Raw genomic sequence first — 19,318 nt, forward strand, 5'->3', positions numbered from 1 at the left:
CGAAGCATGTCCAAACCGATGTAGGTACTGCCGGAAGCATCCGTGCCCGGACAAAAACTGCGACAAATGAAAGTTCACCTCGCCATGCTTCCTACGCACCGGTACCGATAAATTTGGGATGAGTCGCTGGGTCTACTTATTTCCTTTCTTCTCGTTGTCCCACTCTTGCAGCCACTTGACCAACATGTCCACTCTGACCAGTCTACTTGCTTTTTGTGTATTCTTCCGCTGGTAACATTCCACGCCCTCAGCGAGAGTGGTGTAGAAGGGGATTATTCCGGCAATGACGCATACCGCCTAAGACGATATCATTCTGTACGCGCTCGCGCACGAACAGCCATTAGGCGAAACGTGCTAGTCAACTTCGTCCGGTTCCGATATGAGTTCAGTGCAGCAGCCCAGGCCGGTACGACATACCTCAGTATTGATGATGAGAAACCCGCCAGGAGACATCTCGTGCTGTCTCTTGCTCCTCCATGATTCGGCATGATACTTTGCCAATGCGTTAGTTGTCCTCGCAGCCTTCTCACATACATAGTCGACATGGCTGTTGTAATTCAACCGATCGTCGACCATCACACCCAGGTGCTTCAGCGCACGCTTCGATGGAATTGAGTGTCCACCGACGATGATCACACGCTTGATTTTCTTTCGGTTACCGAAAAGCACGACCTCCATCTTGTGGTAAGCCAGCTGCAATTTGACATCAGTCATCCAGGTTGCCTATGGTCAATGGTCTCGCCAGTTATCGTCAGAACAATGTCATCTGCAAAGCCGACGACCTCGACGCCCCTGGGAAGTTGCTGCGGTAACACTCCGTTGTACATTGTATTCCAGAGCGTTGGGGCGAGTACGGAGCTCTGAGGTACTCCCACCGTGACCCTAACCGACCTCTACCCCATGTTCGTCTCGTAGACCAGTACTCGGTTCTGTAAGTAACTTCCTAGAACCTTGCAAAAATAATCCAGGACTCGTGTTCTGAACAGCGCTACGGTGATAGCCACCCAGCTGGTGCTGTTGAACACGTTCTTCATGACAATCGTAATCACGGCGCAATAGCGATTACTCCATCTTTTTTGTTTCAATACTTTCTCCGCGCTCGCAATGACTGTGCGGATGGCGTCCACCGTAAGATCCCTTTCCGTAATTCGAACTGCATCTGTGATAGTCCGCTCTCACTTTCAGCGTAGTTCGTCAGCCTGTTGAGATCAGCAGGCATATAGGCCGATACGATGCTAGATCTCCTGGTAGCTTCCCTAGTTTTGGCAGCAACACCAGCTACTGGATCTTCCATCTATTCGGGAAGTAGCCTTCGTCTAGGCATTGCTGTAGAACTATCCTGAACACGTCCGAAAACACCAGGATCACGCTCTTCAGTGCCAGGTTAGAGATTCCGTCTGGACCTTTCTTCGCTTTCAGCCATTTCGTCACTAAAAGGAGCTCGTCATTGGAGACTCGATTGTCACCAGCATTCTCACCGTCTGCATCAACGTACGGTGTGGGCTGCCATGCGGTTGAGTCGTGCTTCGGGAAAAGACCTTCCATGATATTTTTTAATTTGTCAGTGCACCCTTCAACTGGCGTCGTTGGAGCCTTGATCTTGGCCATATCGACACTGTAAGCGTTGCCTCAGGGGTCAGCGTCTGCTTCTCTGCATAGCGCCTTTTAGCAGGTGGACTAACTAAACACTAACTCGTGTTTAAAAGCGACCATAGCCGCCCGGAATGTCCCCTTACACTCTTCTCTGACTGCCTTTGATCTTGCTCTCTGAACGCGTCTTCTGGCTCTTGAACAGGAAGCACGGAGGATGCTGAGCCTTCTGTTTCACCAGTACGCCGGCAGCTCCTCGGTATTGTTACATCACATGCCCTCGCTACTGCTTCCGACAGCCCATGGGCATTTGGAATTGGAGTGAGGCTGTCAGCACGATATGCTTCCACGGAAAGGTCCTTGTCGAAGTCCTTTATTTTCCACTTACGCTCGCCAATCCTCACTCTACGCATTCCAACACCAATTCATGTTATCCATCAGCGAAGCACTGCAGAATGTTAAGTCGATAAGGGATTCCCGACCGTCTTCACGGAATTTGCCAGCGGAACCTTCGTTGCACAGCCGTACATCCAGGGCTTCCAACAGGCTGTAACCTCTTGCTTTGGTCAGCCTGCTACTCCACATCACGGCCCAAGCGTTGAAATCTCCTCCCATAACAACAGGCGTTCGTCCGACTAACTAGTCGCTTAATGCGTCCAGCATCCGATTGTACTGCTCTGCTATCCACATGGGGTAGCATGACAGCTACATACGAATACGCCGTTGACCCGTATGTGCTATACACCACCTCTTGGACAGGGAAACCGCACTATCCACCACTTAGTTACCGTTAGCGGGAAGAACACGATACGACTCTTAGTTTGTTTAATGGTTCTAGGGGTCAGTCGTAACAAGCACACCGACCATCCGGCTTTGATCTTACTCGCTGCTATCTATGTGTCACTGTTCGCCTTCCTCAACCTGATTGACATCTGTTATTTCTCCAGGTTAGACGGCTCTATCAGCGCGCTCCTCACTTCATCTTCCGTTGTGATCTCATCCAGATTCGTGCACTCGACCACTGCTTCCTGAACTAACGCTCTCACGTTCGCTTCTCCTCCCACCGCTTCTGCCAAGAGTTCTCGTTAGGTCGAGCTCTTGATCAATGGATCTTACTTCAGCTCGAACAGCATCTCGCTTTTCTGATTGCGCCTGGTTCTTATTACGTTCTTCCCTAACTCCTTCAGCTTGGGATACTAGCCGTTTGCTTTGATGACTAGAGCGTCTCCCCTATGATTCTCATGGCGCGGCCGAAGGTCTTCTTTCTTAGATTCTTCTTTTAATCCTTTTCTTTCTGATTTTTCCTTCTCTCTTCTACTGTTCGCCATTCACTCTCCATTTGTCAGTTGTTTCGCTGTCTTTCACCGACCTTCTTGGGCTTCTTCGGTTCCTCCTCATGTACTGGTGTTTCCCTTACTCTTTTTACGGAACGGGAACATCGTTCACCCTTCGGCATCTCATAGGCTTCTGCTTTCGCTATCTCCGTGGCCCTCAATGTCTTTTCTGCGTTTTGAGCTTTCTCTAGTAACGCCATCTGTTCGAATTTGGCTGCTGCTACGGTGGATTTGATGCTAATCACTAGCTCCTTGATCTGTCTGTGCACATTGCCCATGCTGTTCACGAATTCGTAGTTGTCCTGTTGGTTTGTCGCTGCTCATGCTCAGTTTGGCCTCCCTGGGTTACTCTCGCTGCTGCTGCTACTGCTGCGGTTACATTTGCTCTTGCACTTGCTCCATTAGATTATTTTATTTTTGTAGTTTTTGTCTTCTTCCATGCTTTTTTGGGTCCCAACTCTAAGCTGCTATCTGCGCCCGTAGTATTTAAGTAGTCGCCTCTATATGATCCCATGGTTACCTTTGCGAGCATTGAGGTCGCATGAGAGGGTTTAAATGGTCCTTCATTGAGTACCTCGTTCAGAGCCGTATTGACGCTAGTCAGGATTGCTCAACCGAGCCTTTTTCCACCGGCTAAGATGTCGGGCTTCGATCGTGCTTGGAAACCTATCAAAGTTTTAACGGGCCCTTTAACCCACTCGCCGTTTCGGGGGAGTGTCACATATCCTTACTAGGGTAGTGGAATGGCGTGGCCGTCGGTCCGTTGATCAATTTCGAAGGACAGCTTATTCACATCCATGTTCTGCCGGGGTCGTTAAGCCCCTGTACTTGTCCTTTGCTGCCCTATGTTGGAACGCTATTGACATGTTACATGTGAAATCTTTGTTAGTCTCGAGGAACAAGGAAGTAGTGTAGCTACGAATATAAGTGTTCACGGTTTGCATCAACTAAAGTCCTATAACCTGCAGACACACGCGCTTATACTCCTTATTGCTCTTTCCGATCACAAAGCATGAATATTTTTGAGGTCTAACGAACAATAGTTCCGTGTTTCAGAGTACAATTCTGCGCTCAAGATTCAACGGGACAATAAAAATACACTATGCTTTCGATTTCATTAATTCTCATCAAATTAATCAGAATTCCTTTTCTTGTAGGACATCACGCTAAACTATGGGTTTACACAAAAAAACAAATAGGAAGGCTTATAAAAACAGCAGACTTTAGTGGACTAACGTAAATGCCAAAGGGACCCCAGCAAACGCAAGTTTGAGCAAACATTTTGGAGGGGTCATTTTCTTCGAAGCAGACTCTGTACTCACTGTTTGTATGTATTCGAAGAAGATGGATGTGCGACGGCGTTCGAGTGGATCGGTGAATGGCGGTCAATCGTTGTGCTGATGACATTCATTGTGAATTCCATCAGCAGAATATGAATCCTAGCCCCTATAGGGTAAACTGTTCTTTTTATAGCCCATTGTACACAAATCAGAAAAGATCGACTACTTTTTCAATGAAGAAAATGTAAAATACCAAGGATTTGTAATGTACATCATACGAATAAATGTAAAATAGTTTAAAAATTATTTTTTTATTTACAACATGTGCATCAACCCACTTTCAGTGACTATCCATGAACTGCAAATCCGACACCAGCAGGATCGTCTGCGGCAGCGGTCTCGGCTGGGGCGACAGAACCGTCAGCACTTCCTTCTCCATATTCACATTGGTTACGCAAATGAATCCAGCTACGTTCGATTGTATCACATTTTCCTCGGTAGTCTCAGCGAAACTCACCGCCAAAATATGATGCATTAGGTGCGGTCCCGGCTGAACCGGAACTAGTTTTGTAAAATTATCCTCCTTTTTCATGCCCAACGGCAGACACGAGTCCGGCAGGGCAGGTGAGCCAATTTTGAACAGCTTAACATCAGCAAACTTAACATCGAAGGAATGCGGGTAGAGTGGCATCTTGGAACCGTAGAAATATTCCCGAATGCGATTGTCGCGAGATTCGACTCTCTGTGACTTTGTGCGCTCTACCACGCCACCACTTTTAGGCAGAAAGACAACCTGAACATTACGATCCACATCACGCAACAGTTCGTTGTACAAACGTTCCTGGTCCATCACAAAAACGGCATTGACTTCAAATACCTTAACCGCGTGTAAAATGTGTTGGTAACCGCCACCCTTTACCCATCCGCATGTGTTGATGATCATTCCTGAATATTTAGCCTTTTTATTAGCCTGCAACCGTTCCAGGGTAGTTTCGGCCAGTTTTGAAATCAAAACGTTGAAGAACACGTCATTATCGGATGGCGTCGTATGTCCAAAATGGTAAACCAACGGAGCCTGTTGTGCGAATCCCTCGGCCACTGGAGCCGGTCTTTCCACCAGCAGTGCTCCGATTGTCCCTGGGATCGCAATCACACCTTGACCAACGTCTAAATCAACATAGATCGGTCGGCGTCCTAATCGAACTGCATAATTTAAGAAAATCCTGCAAAGCGTTGACTTTCCTACATCCATCGGGCCAACAACCATCACCACTGGACCCTGAACGTCGTCCAGCTCGGCCTTAGCTCTCAACTGTTCTAGTGCGGAATTACAGTTAAGATACTGTACCATCGGAGTTTCTCGAGCTACATAGGCAACGTCAGGTTTACCACGAAGTTCAATCATACAGCCGTGATAGGTGAAAATGGCAACTTTTGCGCCCACCCCGAACACGTATGGTTTCTTCATTACCAACTCTGTGCCGAAAAGCTCTGCGTAACCACTAAGTAACTGAAAATATAAACAACATAGTTATTTACATAGTAAATGTTTGATAAATGATTATGACTAACCGTGACGGTGACTTCATTCTTGTTTTCAATTTCAAACCGAAGCTCCGAGTCCGTCTCCAGCTTGTACTCCGTTCGGGGTCCATCGTTCTCCTCGCTCATTGCTGATAGTTTTATAAAACGAATAAAATGTTAATATAACTAAAAAAATAAGAATATTTAATATCGGTTTTTGTTAAATTTTAACAAAAACCGACTGCTACTATTTTAACAGTAAATAGACGTTGCAATAACATTCGCTCCGAATGGAACTTGACACTAAACCAGCTGAAAACAAACGATTGCGGACTTGGAACATTGGATCAACTATGAGATGTACCCACTGCGCGTAAATGAAAAAATTGTCTATACACGAAAACGACTGACTACCCATTAATTCGTTAAGGGGGGCGTCTGGTGTAAAGTGCTCAAACCGAAATGAAAATTTAGTTTCACGATTTTGAAGGTAATTAATTGCTTTCTAGGCAACAATGAAGCTCTTGTGTAATGGAAAAAATGGTGCTACGCAGAGCCCCACATACTAGTTTTCCAAGAGTAGACGTCCAACCTAAGGGAAATCACTCCCAACTTTGGACTAAAATAAATTAGTGAATGTCATTAAAATGTAAATAAGAAAATGTGACTAACATAGTCGAAATAAAAAAGGGAAAAAAAAGATTATTTTTGTCAATTGCGACAAGTTTCTAAAATACTGTGAAATGGTTTTTGACATGAAAAAATGGGTAGGTAATGTCAGAGACATAACCGAAGTGAAGTAGAATACACTTAGGCTGTTAATTCGAATACTGCAATTTTTGCTATCTTCTGCATTAAAAGCCAGCTATTTCGATATTTGTGTTGTGGTGCATTTTACCCCTGCACAGGTGTGTTTTGATCTGCCCCTTTTTCAAAGAGAAATTTATAATGATTTTGAAAAATTGAATATTTTTCATGTCCCTGCATATTTTGCAAAGCGATTATGATTTCAGAGTAAAATGTTGGCTAATGATATCATTAATTAAATTATCCCAATTGATGGTCTAAAGCTAAGTTATGATTATATTTTCTTAGGGGTGTATTTTACCCCATCTACCTCTACATACGCTTGCATTACATTCACATAAATCAGTCGCGACGCGTTTGTGCAAATGGAATCTTGGTCATACCTTGAAATTTTCAAACGTGCACCCGAGACACATACATGGCAAAATTCAAATGTTGGGTTTGTTTCATAGTTTCGAGTGGGTAATTACTGTTACCGCGACTGAACCTGCAAGCGGAGCATCCCTCGGTCGATGGTGACGTTTGGTTTTTCGCAACTAGCTCCCGCTCTTTGTGTCCGTGTGTGAACTGTCAAAAAACCGAAAAAGTTCACATGTGGTTTGTTCTTTATTGTACCCAGAAGCTGCCATAGGAATAACCTGAATACTTACCGAATACTTACCGTGAGTAACCTGAAAAAGAAAGAAATTTAAATTATAATTCATAATACTTACCTCAAAAATTATAAATACTTACCTTACCTAGGAAAACAAAAGTAGGAAAGAGGAAAGGAAGATAGTTAGAAAAGCTGGTCGGAAGGTATTAGCGTGGGAGGAAAATTTGAAAGTAAGAGAGAGAAATTAAATGTTAAAGATGGAAATTAATAAAAGTTTATTTAGTTTTAGCCTGCATAAAAAAGGTGCTTGCTCATTATTTCTTTCCGTTCGGGGACGACCGAACAAACTAAAATTTCAAAGTTTGGATCGCACCTCACCCTCGGCACGATGAGCGACCAGGAACAAGCACTGCGCCGAAAGCAAATGCAGCTAGAGGAAGAGTGGCGCTGTTTCGAGCTAGCAGAACTAGAGCGCGAAAACCAGCTGCAGCTGCAGGTAAAACACGAGCACCTGAAGCGAGTTCAGAAACTGGAAAAAGATTTTCGGGAGCAGATGTCAACTGTGGATAATCAGTTGGACACAATGAAAATGGAACGGCAACAGAAACATTCCCAACCGATTACCGTTAAGAGTCAAAGTACACCGCTACTAGCTCCGCCGGGAAAGACGGGTATTTGTGTTGAGTCGGAAATGGATGATACGGAGGAGAGTTCCAGTTCGGAGGAAGAAACTGATAAGGAACCGGACGAGAAGGTTAAGCAGGGTTCCAGACCAACAAAGGGCCAACTTGCTGCCAGGCACGGGATCGGTAAACACCTTCCTCTATTTTCGGGAAAGCCGGATGATTGGCCACTGTTTTATGCGGCGTATAACTCTTCTACAAAGGCGTGCGGGTTTAGCGATGTCGACAATTTAGCACGTCTGCAACAATGCCTAAGGGGCGATGCACTGGAGCTTGTACGAGGACAACTGCTTCTTCCGAAATCGGTCCCTCGTGTTATTGAGAAGCTTCGCCAACACTTTGGTCGTCCCGAGCAATTACTGGATCGTCTGTTGGAACGCGTTAAAGAATTGCCGGCACCGAAGAATCTGAAAGGGTTCATTCCATTCGCCAACGTAGTAGAGCAGCTTTGCGATCACGTGGAAGCAGCGGACCTTAAGGAGCACCTGAAGAACCCGTTGCTTATACAGGGCCTGATAAGAAAGCTTCCGGATGCGGAGAAAAGACAGTGGGCTGACATTAAACGAGCTCGAGAGGGAAGAAAGATTTCTCTTCGCACCGTTACGGACTTTCTCCTACGAATTGCGGATGATGCGCGGGAAGCAGAAGTGGACATCGAGCGTACCACGGAGACGAGATTCTCAGGTGAACATTCCGGTCGAAAGCGAAAAGAGAAAGGAGCAGTATTCAGTCACGCCGAGGAAGGAAATTCGAATACAGTCGTCAGCCACCGATTAGGGTTGAAACCATGCAAAGTGTGCCAGCGTACCGACCACCGATTGCGGTTTTGTCACGATTTCAAGAACTGGTCACACGCCGAGCGCGTAGCAATGGTGACCCGCGATAAGCTATGCAAGCTATGCCTCGGAGAACACGGAGGACAATGCCGGTTCAAGTTTCGTTGCAACGTTGGCTCCTGTAAGGAGGCACACAATCCGCTCATTCACCCGGTCAGTACGGTGGGTATTAGTGCACACATTCACTCGTGCAACCCCCTGCTGTTTCGGATAATTCCCATACAACTACATGGTAGGGATCGGACGCTGACGGTTTTGGCATTTTTGGACGAAGGTGCTTCCGTCACATTGATCGAAGGTAAGCTAGCCGATAGATTGGGTATTGTCGGGGCCGAAGAAAAGCTTACAATCAAATGGACTGCCGACTATTCACGTACTGAGAAGAACTCAAGAAAAATGAATGTGTGGGCTTCAGCAGTTGGTGTTGGAGAAAAAATGTTGCTCAGAACGGTTCGCACTGTGGGCAAGTTAATGCTGCCACATCAGAAATTGGATGCTGCAGTACTTTCAGCCCGCTATCAATACATGAGCGATCTGCCGATCGCATCTTATGAAGGCCAGCCAGAGCTTCTTATCGGTCTCAACAATGTTCATGCTTTCGCGCCCATGGAAGTGAAGATAGGTACCGTCGCTGACCCGATTGCCGTCCGTTGCAAACTCGGATGGACAGTATATGGTCCGAATCAAGCAAGCCATACTACAGAGAGAGGATACGTATGCTTGCATCACGATGTAACCAACGAAGACATACATGGTTTACTGAAAAGCCACTATGCATTAGAGGAATCAGTGGTAGCAACGGCCCAAGAATCTGCAGAGGACAAAAGAGCGATGGAGATTATGGAGCGGACCACGAAACGCATCGGAGAACGGTTCCAGACCGGTTTGCTCTGGAAGGAGAACAAACCGCAATTTCCGGAGAGTATTCAGATGGCGCTGAGGAGAAATTTGCAGCTGGAGCGGAAGTTAATGAAAAATCCGGAATTATACACGAAAGTGCGAATGCAAATCGAGGAATATGTGGAGAAGGGATACGCTCACTTGGCCACAAAAGAGGAGCTGGAGAATACCGAAGCAGGGAAAGCGTGGTACTTGCCGATAAATGTCGTGCTGGAACCGAAGAAACCGGGAAAGGTGCGTATCGTCTGGGATGCTGCGGCGACGGTGCAAGGTGTTTCGCTTAATAGCAAGCTACTGAAGGGACCGGATCTACTCGTACCGTTAGTGGCAGTAATTATCGGGTTCCGTGAGCGGAGAATCGCATTCGGGGGCGATCTCAAGGAAATGTTTCATCAGCTGAAGATTATCAAGGAAGATCGTCAAGCCCAGCGATTTCTCTTTCGATCCAATCCCGAAGAGGATCCTAAAGTTTATGTGATGGACGTAGCTACATTTGGGTCGACCTGCTCGCCGAGTTCCGCCCAATTCGTAAAAAATCGGAACGCCGAGGAGCATGCAAGTCAGTACCCTGAAGCAGCCGATGCTATAATCAATCGGCATTACGTCGATGATTATTTCGACAGTGTCGACACAATCCAAGAAGCAGTGCAGAGGGCGAAACAGGTGAAGCTTGTGCACAAGAACGGGGGCTTTGAAATCCGGAACTGGGTTTCGAATTCTCCAGAGGTATTACGAAGTTTGGGCGAAGACAATCCGGTCGTGGCAGTTCATTTCAACCAAGACAAGGAGACATTGCGAGAACGAGTGTTAGGCCTAGTTTGGAACCCTATCCTCGACGAATTTTCGTTTTCTACGAGACAGCGCGAAGAGGTCGATCAATATTTACATGGTGGTAAGCGACCGACGAAAAGAATTGCTATGATCTGCGTTATGGGGTTCTTCGATCCTCTGGGGCTGCTGTCATTATTCACGATTCACGGGAAAATTGTTCTGCAACATCTGTGGCGAAAGGGCTGTGATTGGGACGCAGTTATGGACGACGAAAGCTGGAAGCTGTGGAAACGCTGGGTTGATTTGCTGCCCGAGGTCGAAGCCATCCGGATTCCACGCTGCTATATCGGGAACGCTGTATCGACGGAGATCGAGTCGCTCGAGCTCCACATCTTTACGGACGCTAGTGAGCATGCTTACGGGTGTGTGGCCTATCTACGTGTGCTTATCAAAGGCAGGATTCAATGCAGTTTAGTTATGTCTCGGGCAAAGGTGGCTCCACTCAAACGGCAATCAATTCCTCGACTAGAACTTATGGCAGCGGTTCTCGGTGCCCGGATGTATCGAACGATTGAGCGAATGCTTACGCTGCACATTTCGCGCTGCGTTCTTTGGACTGATTCTCGCACGGTTTGTTCTTGGCTCCAGTCGGATCAGTACAAATATAAGCAATTTGTGGCATTTAGGGTGGGAGAGATTTTGGACTTGACTCAGGTAGTGGATTGGCGTTGGATACCGACTAAACTAAACATAGCCGACGTACTGACCAAGTGGGGTCGCGGTCCGCCGTTACAAAGCGACGGTGAATGGTTTCTGGGTCCTTCCTCCTTGCTATTTCCCGAATGCCAGTGGCCATCATCACAGTTTCCTTCCGGAGAAACCGACGAAGATGCCAGAAGAGTTGTTCTGTTTCATGAAGTCATAAAGATTGAGGCGATTTCGAGATGGAATAGGCTGCTGAGAGTGACCGCCACAGTGTTGCGTTTTATCGGAAATTGCAAGCGCAAACAAAAAGGGTTGCCGATACTCACAGCAAAGGCAACGACGAATCAACAATTAATGCTGAAGACTGCACACCCCGCAGTACAAACACCGTTGCAGAAAAACGAACTACTGGAGGCGGAGAAAATTTTGTGGAAACAAGCACAATGGAACAGTTTCCCCGATGAGATGAGCGTGCTGACGAGTAACCTACAGTTAGCCCCTGGCCAGAAAGCAGAACGAATCCCGAAAAGAAGTGCCCTATACAAATATGCGCCGACGCTCGACGAAGATGGCGTGCTACGAGTAGATGGTCGACTGGTGAATGCGGAAGCAATGTCCTTCAATCAGAGGTATCCTGTTATCTTGAGCCGTTTTCATACCGTAACGAAGAAAATCATCCAGTATTATCACGAGCAGTTTGGACATGCGAATAGAGAGACAGTGTTCAACGAGATACGGAAGAAGTTTGAAATCCCGAACCTTCGTGCAGCAGTCTCTAGAGTAGCCGGTGAATGCGTATGGTGCAAAGTGCATCGGTGCGTTCCACATACTCCGCGCATGGCACCACTGCCGGTTCAGCGTGTTACGCCTGGAAAACGCCCCTTCAACTCTGTCGGCGTGGATTACTTGGGCCCTGTGGAGGTGACAGTTGGACGCCGAAAGGAAAAAAGGTGGGTCGCCGTTTTCACTTGCTTAGCGGTGCGTGCAGTGCACCTGGAAGTGGTGCATTCCCTTTCAACGCAGTCGTGTCTCATGGCACTAAGCAGATTTGCCAGTAGGTATGGGAAGCCAGAAGAGATATTCTCCGACAATGCGACTTGTTTTCGAGGAGCGTGGAACGAAATGGTAAAGGCCAAACAACAAATCAACAGAAAGTGCGCCGAGGAATTCATCAGTTCAACTACTGCCTGGTATTTCAATCCCCCCGGCACCCCGCACATGGGCGGTGTTTGGGAACGGATGGTGCGATCTGTAAAGGAATCGATGAAAGCGCTGGATGACGGAAGGAAACTCACTGATGAAATCCTGAAAACAACAGTAGCAGAAGCAGCAGATATGATCAACACGCGTCCACTCACGTACAAGCCTCAGGAACCCGCAGGCGAGGAAGCACTAACGCCAAACCATTTTCTGCGAGGTGCAGTGACCAGTGCGGATATCCAGGTGGAGCCAGTGAGTGCAGCGGAGGCTCTACGAAACGTTTACAAACGTGCCCAGTACCTAAGCGACCGTATGTGGGAGCGGTGGATCACCGAGTATCTACCTACGATCAACAAACGCAGCAAATGGTTTGACGATAAGCGACAGTTGAGTGTTGGGGATTTAGTTTTTCTGGTGGATGGGAAAATTCGGAAGAATTGGAGGCGTGGAAAGATAGTAGAAGTATTTCCGGGAACAGACGGGACCATTAGACAAGTCAGCGTGAGGACAGCAGACGGGAAGCTACATCGCCGGGGAGCGGTTAACATTGCGGTAATGGAGATAGTTGAAGGTAAATCCGGAACAAGAAGTAACGCCGGATGTTACGGGCCGGGGTCTGTTACCGCGACTGAACCTGCAAGCGGAGCATCCCTCGGTCGATGGTGACGTTTGGTTTTTCGCAACTAGCTCCCGCTCTTTGTGTCCGTGTGTGAACTGTCAAAAAACCGAAAAAGTTCACATGTGGTTTGTTCTTTATTGTACCCAGAAGCTGCCATAGGAATAACCTGAATACTTACCGAATACTTACCGTGAGTAACCTGAAAAAGAAAGAAATTTAAATTATAATTCATAATACTTACCTCAAAAATTATAAATACTTACCTTACCTAGGAAAACAAAAGTAGGAAAGAGGAAAGGAAGATAGTTAGAAAAGCTGGTCGGAAGGTATTAGCGTGGGAGGAAAATTTGAAAGTAAGAGAGAGAAATTAAATGTTAAAGATGGAAATTAATAAAAGTTTATTTAGTTTTAGCCTGCATAAAAAAGGTGCTTGCTCATTATTTCTTTCCGTTCGGGGACGACCGAACAATTACCAACTCGATTATTTTCAAGTTGATAGTACTACCTTTACTACTGGCCCTGATTTTTGAATATTTCATTACATATATGTATAGTGGGATCAAAATGCATTCGTCTTGCTGAATATTTTTAGAAATAGGCCACGTTAAAGTATGGCATGTACAAATAAAATAAATTAAGGGCCAAAACGGATAACAAATAGTTTTTAGACTTACTGTAAATTGTACTTACTCTGCAGTTAAGAGCCAGCAGAAGGGCATTTGCATGTGAAATGTCAGCATTAGAGAGTTAAGGCGAATGCCCTATACATAATATGTTCAAACCTTCACCAAGCAGGTTTCTTAGCGTGGAGTTTTCGCAATAACCCTGCAATTGCCACGTATGATTATAACCAACAACGAATGTAGTGCCAGGCAGCGATGCCGCATGTTTTTATGAAATTTCTGTAGAAGAATAATTAAAATGTCTGTAAATATTTCTAGATGGTTGTGTAAATCCTAGTTACACTAGAATATTAATTTAAATACTATTACTCTTTTAAAAGTCTAGATTTCTAGCTACGTCTGTAGAAGGCTATCAAAATGCTGTAAAATTCCGACATGTCTGTAAATCTGGTATCGCTGGTGCCAGGACATTACTTTTAATGGAACATTTCACTAGTTGAACTGCGAAATAAGTAAAATCATTTATATGAACATAAAATAAACCGGTCTTAATGTGGATGTACAAATCCTGTCATACATGCAGCAGTTATACAATTAAACTGTGTTTATAGCAGCATATACATAGATGATATGTAAAAAGTTGTCCCAGTTTGCCCCGAGTATCGAATTAACGTCAGAAACATATTATATCAGTATCCAATAAGCCAACCTCGTCTCCTTCACACAACACAACAACCAATGCTATTAAAACCGTCATCGTCAATCGTACTACTGCTTACCAAAAGAAAATTAACCAAATCTCGACAAACATATGATTACGACCTAAAAGCCAACTGTCAAAATCCACTTTGAATGGAAATTCCGGACAACCCGTTACACGCCAATCACAGATGTTGGTAGTAAATGAAAGAGAAAAGTTTTCTCTTTCATAAACTGTTGTGAACTGTGTTCGACTAGTAACGGTTTGTCTGAAATTTCCATTTAAAATGGATTTTGACAGTTGGCTTTCAGGCCATAATCATATGTTTGTCGAGAAATGATGAATTTATCTGAGCCCGCCACGCATAATTTAAAGAGCAAGAGAGCGGGGTCTTTCGCACTCAACCACCCCCTCGCACACGCACACTGGCAATCCGCGTATTGAACTCCGAAAAAAAAGCGTTCTGCTTTTTCTGCGATGTGTGCTGATCATTGTATGCACGCCACGCCTGTGCATCATTGGATGGAATGATGCCTGGTGACAGTCATTGAATATATTCCAACCGGAGTTTGAGCTGACACAAAACGTAGCAGCTACTACGAGGTCAGAAAGCAAACTGACGCATTTTCTCTTATGTGCCGTTTTTATACCTGGCGAAGTTCATTGGATAAAAAAGAGGCAGTCCTAGCAACGCTCGCTGCTTGGTTGAATTGTACGGACCAATCAGCGCAGATAATTACCACCTTTACAAAATACATTATTTTCGTTATCTATAATAGACGTACATTTTACGGGATCAAATACAATAGACGTGCACATATTTCCGATCAAATAGTGCAAAAATATAGCGATTTCGATCAATACAACGGAAGTTAGTCGCGTTTGAACACTGGGAAAATATCTCAGCAGAAAGTTTTGAAGAGGTACCCCCATATTGAAACGTTAGAAGTATTCTACTTCAAAAAAAAAATCATCAAGTTTCCATGAACATTTTACAAAAAAGGTCATTGCGGGAGAGATACCGCATGTGCGGGTGAGACGCCGCACCGTGGTCACAAACTGAAAAATGATGAACTAACGTATTTTTTGGCTCTCATTGATGTTTTTGTGGTTAAGTGTTTTCAACTGAGTTTCATAAAATTTGATTACACCTATAAATCGGCTAGCACCTTCACTCTTCTTAAGGCGGTACTACCATTTCCAGAAACATTTTTTTATTCAATATTTTATAAAGATTTCTCTTTCGCAACCTTGTATAACGGTTAAGTTGGAGTAACTTAATTGAGGGCACTATTTCTGCGAGCGATATACATATCTGTATACATGGCTGTTTTTTCCAATAAATTTATACAACTTAGGTTCGTTCTTGAAAGATTCATTTTGAAAAAGCATCAATTCATTCAAATTTTCGCTTTTATCACAATATTGACATCACTACAAATCAATGCGTTCACGAAAATTAGTGCCGGAATCTCTAAAGAATAAACCGAAGTAACTAATACTTAGATACATATCGTCCGTTTAAATATATAGATAAATAGACTCTTAATCCTTTATGTCACTGTGTTAGGTCCGTTAGTTTGTGGATATACCTTATTAAGAACCTATACCTGACGCAAATGATCATTTAATGACATTCCAAGGTGAAAAAAATACATTTTAGCTATGCATCCTCTTCCATTGAGTGCGGCATCTCACCCGCAATTTTGATGCGGCATCTCTCCCAATTGTAGGGGAGAGATGCCGCACGACGACATTTTCCTCTAAAATTATGGATGACCGTGCTCATGATCAGAATGCCTTCTAAAAGGTCCCAGCTAGTATCGGTATACATGATTTACCAAAAAAAATCGAACAATTTAAAAAAATGAAATTTTAATGTGGTGCTGAAAATTTTTCGGCACTCCATGATGCAACTGAACGCACAAATTCATTAATAAAATTTTCGTGAGTAATTAAAAGGATTTTTTTACGTTCTGCATCCTTATCAGCAAACCAAAAATGTAGATTAAAATACTAATAAATTCTAGCGTTGATCTACACAAAGAAAACTGATCTAAAGAGTGCTCTTTAACTTTTCAGCGAATAAAAAAGGGAAACCCGGATAAAAAAAAAATAAAAATATTATAAAGCATTGCATAGAACGAGATTTGAAAATTTATAATTTAATGAATTCTCCAAAAATCAATAAAACGTTTCGTAATGTATGGAATTCCAATTGATACGATAAACGATACGTAATCTAATGACGGGCTCATTTTTATAAACAGGCTAAATGTGTTGCGCGATAAGAATTAGAATTGATAAGCACGCAGTATTTGTTGCAGTACTATCTACCCAGTACGCTAACAGCAATGAAGCAGTTCACATTCAAAGGCCTGATGGCTCCCGTGTTCACGGGATATCTCGGTGTTAAGTACTACTTGCACATTCCCACCAAAACAAGTTAATTCAATAACAACCGATCGTTTCAGAGACAAAACAATCAACTACGAAATTATTCTTCCATATGCAAAGCACCTGAAGGCAAAAGGTGTGGATGCAGTTTTAGTGAATGGTACTTCAGGCGAAGGGATGCTGTTGAGCGTTGAAGAACGGAAGCAAGTCACAGAAGCATGGAAGAAAGCCTGCACAGAAAATAAGCTAATTATGATGACTCAAATTGGAGGGGCGCCCTACCCAGATGTTGTCGCTTTAGCTAAGCATGCCGAACAAATCGGTGTGGACAGTGTGTTATGTTTGCCAGAGTTGTACTTCAAACCGAAGTCGCCGGAGAAGTTAACCGAATATCTGCAAAATATTGCTTCTCACTGCCCCACGACACCGTTTTTCTATTATCACATTCCGATGTTTACCGATGTCAACGGTGAGTTATTTTCATCCCGTCAAGATAAGACAAATGCAGATTGTTACCGTTTTCAGTTAATATGCCATCTTTCTTGGATATGGCCGAGAATGTGATTCCCAACTTTCGGGGCATTAAATATACCAGCGGCGAACTGGATCAGGGATCCTGCTGTCTTAAAACGGGAAGAACAATCTTTCTAGGAGCAGATTCAATACTTTGCCCAGCCGTAGCAGCCGGGTTCGATTCTTTTATTATGACTACGTTGAACATTTGCCCAGAATTGTCTATTAAAATTATTGAAGACATGCGGGATGGTAAAGTGGAGGAAGCGAGAAAGACTCAACAGCAACTGAATGGTAAAATTGCCGATATTCTGCAGCACGGTATTGAATAACATTTAGAGAAATATCGCCATATAATTAATTTGATTTCTTTTGCAGGTGACTGGGTAAGTGCTATGAAAAAAGCGTTTAATGAAAGTTGCGACTTGAATCTTGGTAAAACTAGAGCTCCGTTGAATTACGATTTCTAATTAGAGTTGAAGAAATAAATATATCTATAAGTTTTTGTTTACTTTCTATCTAGATGTTGCCATCAAAATGCTGAGCGGCTGGTGGGTTCAACGCTAGGGGTAGAACCTATCACTCTAGGAATGTATAACAAATTTGCATCAACTTAGAAAAAATGCATTTAATTTCCATTTTTGCATCAACTTTGCACTCCCGTGCAGAAAAGAATACTTAACAATCGTCCTACGCTGATCCACTTTGTTCGATGTTTTGTTGAATGTAGGGCTGCTTTTTGTAGGGTTTTGACGTCTTACACGCAATGCAAAATGCATTGTACCCCGACCAGGAGAAAATAACTGGGCAATCACCCGAGCATACTATTTTTTGGTATTCATACCAAAACTTAGTATTTATTGATTATTATACCTCATTGAGGTATTAAGCAGGTATTGAAGAAATTTTTTCAATACCTGCTTAATACCTCAATGAGGTATAATACTTTATTTTAGTATTATTTATGTATTCCAGTTATTTTTACAAATACCAAACCAATACCTTATTGAATACCTCCATAGCGTGAATTTTATTATTGGAAAATGTTCCATTATTATTCAGGTATTATAATAACTCGTTTCATTATCAAATAGTTATTTGTAGAACATGTCTGTGTTATTTTTTTTTTGTATTTTACCTCTTATGTAGAGCGCATTAATACCATATTGTAAACAGTCGTTGGTATTGATATCTAAATTTAGTATTCCGCAGTTATTTTCTTCTGCTCGGGACGCAACGCAAAATGCATTACGAATTTCTATTTTAATGGAAAGAAATGCATTTAATTTAGCTAATTTTTGAAAATGCATCGCAAGTGATCTGCCCTTAGGGTAGAACACTCTAGGAATGTATAATATATATGCATCAAATTAAAAAAAAAAAAAAGCATTTAATTTCATTTTTGCATCAACTTTGTACTCCCTCGCAGAAAAGTTTGTTTAGCAAACGTCCTACGCTGATCCATTTTGTTCGACGTTTTGTTGAATTAGGCAATCCATGAGACGTTTCTGATCAGCTGATTATTTCTTCTTTACTTATTCTGACGTTACTCCGAGGGGTGTGTCGTCCGACAATATCATTGATTCGATCCAACATCAAACGAATCGGACTAACAAAGTTGTTTGTCGGACGAGTATTTCTGTTCGCAGGAGTATACTTGTTGACAGAACCCACCGCTGAATTGTCAAACATAGTCTAATGGATTGCCTAATATAAGGCAAGTTTTTTGTAGGGTTTTGACGTCTTACACGCAAGGCAAAATATATGATGAATTTCTATTTTGACGGAAAGAAATGCATTTAATTTCGCTGGTTAAAAAAACGCATCACAAGTGATTTGCCTCTAGGTTGAACGTTCACTTCGTGGTAGGACTGACGAAAATTTGAAATTGTTATTTTGGGTATGCCCAAAATATGTTAGCAATTTCCAAACGATAACATATTATCGTCATGCTCCCAATCAACTCTGACAGCTCTTTGCATATCTACTCTGCATTAAAAAAAGTTTACTTTTTGTTCCTAGAAAAGCACTGCTCAGTCAATCATGCACAAATTCATCATACAAAGTAAGATATGTGAACATTTAGATGGTCCAAAATCTGTTGGTGTCATTTTTTGGATTTAGTGTCACTTTTTTTTGTTGCTGTGTCCCATCTAAGTGAAATGCTCGGAAAAAGTGTCATAACGGTGAGATACATCTAATTTATAATCAATTTTCATTATCCATATAGTTGAATATTAA

The 19,318-nt window shown here is 43.4% G+C and overlaps 4 protein-coding genes and 1 long non-coding RNA gene across 7 annotated transcripts; 4 read left to right on the plus strand and 1 right to left on the minus strand.

The window, feature by feature from the left end:
* Positions 1–4,496: 4,496 nt before the first annotated feature.
* LOC131692418 (protein CLP1 homolog) lies at positions 4,497–6,041 on the minus strand. Of its 2 annotated transcripts, XM_058979455.1 has the most exons (3): positions 5,971–6,041; positions 5,777–5,914; positions 4,497–5,714 (listed from the first exon to the last, which is right to left on the minus strand). In XM_058979455.1, the coding sequence occupies exons 2-3, from the start codon at positions 5,873–5,875 to the stop codon at positions 4,545–4,547; spliced, it is 1,269 nt and encodes a 422-aa protein (XP_058835438.1). In that variant the 5' UTR covers positions 5,876–5,914; positions 5,971–6,041; the 3' UTR covers positions 4,497–4,544. The 2 variants fall into 2 exon arrangements, with proteins under 2 accessions (XP_058835438.1, XP_058835436.1); XM_058979453.1 differs by having other exon boundaries at positions 5,777–6,025.
* A 982-nt stretch (positions 6,042–7,023) lies between these two features.
* Positions 7,024–7,531, plus strand: LOC131691166 (uncharacterized). Its single transcript, XR_009305727.1, has 3 exons — positions 7,024–7,197; positions 7,280–7,360; positions 7,414–7,531. It is a non-coding gene; the product is annotated as an uncharacterized LOC131691166 (long non-coding RNA).
* A 23-nt stretch (positions 7,532–7,554) lies between these two features.
* Positions 7,555–10,445, plus strand: LOC131688386 (uncharacterized). Its single transcript, XM_058972595.1, has 2 exons — positions 7,555–10,360; positions 10,411–10,445. The coding sequence occupies exons 1-2, from the start codon at positions 7,555–7,557 to the stop codon at positions 10,443–10,445; spliced, it is 2,841 nt and encodes a 946-aa protein (XP_058828578.1).
* LOC131691165 (uncharacterized) lies at positions 10,321–13,301 on the plus strand. 2 transcript variants are annotated; one of them, XM_058977367.1, is made up of 3 exons: positions 10,321–13,034; positions 13,117–13,197; positions 13,251–13,301. In XM_058977367.1, the coding sequence occupies exon 1, from the start codon at positions 10,468–10,470 to the stop codon at positions 12,889–12,891; it is 2,424 nt and encodes an 807-aa protein (XP_058833350.1). In that variant the 5' UTR covers positions 10,321–10,467; the 3' UTR covers positions 12,892–13,034; positions 13,117–13,197; positions 13,251–13,301. The 2 variants fall into 2 exon arrangements, with proteins under 2 accessions (XP_058833350.1, XP_058833351.1); XM_058977368.1 differs by having other exon boundaries at positions 13,117–13,294.
* A 3,203-nt stretch (positions 13,302–16,504) lies between these two features.
* LOC131691284 (N-acetylneuraminate lyase B-like) lies at positions 16,505–17,567 on the plus strand. The gene is made up of 4 exons (XM_058977568.1): positions 16,505–16,583; positions 16,642–17,033; positions 17,090–17,398; positions 17,456–17,567. Exons 1-4 carry the CDS (start codon positions 16,522–16,524, stop codon positions 17,545–17,547), a joined length of 855 nt encoding a protein of 284 aa, XP_058833551.1. The 5' UTR covers positions 16,505–16,521; the 3' UTR covers positions 17,548–17,567.
* The last annotated feature ends 1,751 nt before the right edge of the window (positions 17,568–19,318 follow it).

This window comes from Topomyia yanbarensis, chromosome 3 (genome assembly GCF_030247195.1).
Source record: "Topomyia yanbarensis strain Yona2022 chromosome 3, ASM3024719v1, whole genome shotgun sequence".
NCBI lineage: Eukaryota > Metazoa > Arthropoda > Insecta > Diptera > Culicidae > Topomyia > Topomyia yanbarensis.

Excerpts from the sequence above, each read along its gene's own strand:
- LOC131692418 (XM_058979455.1), bottom strand. The coding sequence starts at position 5,875 with ATGAGCGAGGAGAACGATGGACCCCGAACGGAGTACAAGCTGGAGACG. Across the intron at positions 5,715-5,776 it reads AGAATGAAGTCACCGTCACG|TTACTTAGTGGTTACGCAGA; the intron begins GTTAGTCATAAT and ends TTATATTTTCAG.
- LOC131688386 (XM_058972595.1), top strand. The coding sequence starts at position 7,555 with ATGCAGCTAGAGGAAGAGTGGCGCTGTTTCGAGCTAGCAGAACTAGAG. Across the intron at positions 10,361-10,410 it reads ATTGCGAGAACGAGTGTTAG|CGCGAAGAGGTCGATCAATA; the intron begins GCCTAGTTTGGA and ends TCTACGAGACAG.
- LOC131691165 (XM_058977367.1), top strand. The coding sequence starts at position 10,468 with ATGATCTGCGTTATGGGGTTCTTCGATCCTCTGGGGCTGCTGTCATTA.
- LOC131691284 (XM_058977568.1), top strand. The coding sequence starts at position 16,522 with ATGAAGCAGTTCACATTCAAAGGCCTGATGGCTCCCGTGTTCACGGGA. Across the intron at positions 16,584-16,641 it reads ACGGGATATCTCGGTGTTAA|AGACAAAACAATCAACTACG; the intron begins GTACTACTTGCA and ends CGATCGTTTCAG. Across the intron at positions 17,399-17,455 it reads TGCCGATATTCTGCAGCACG|GTGACTGGGTAAGTGCTATG; the intron begins GTATTGAATAAC and ends TTTCTTTTGCAG.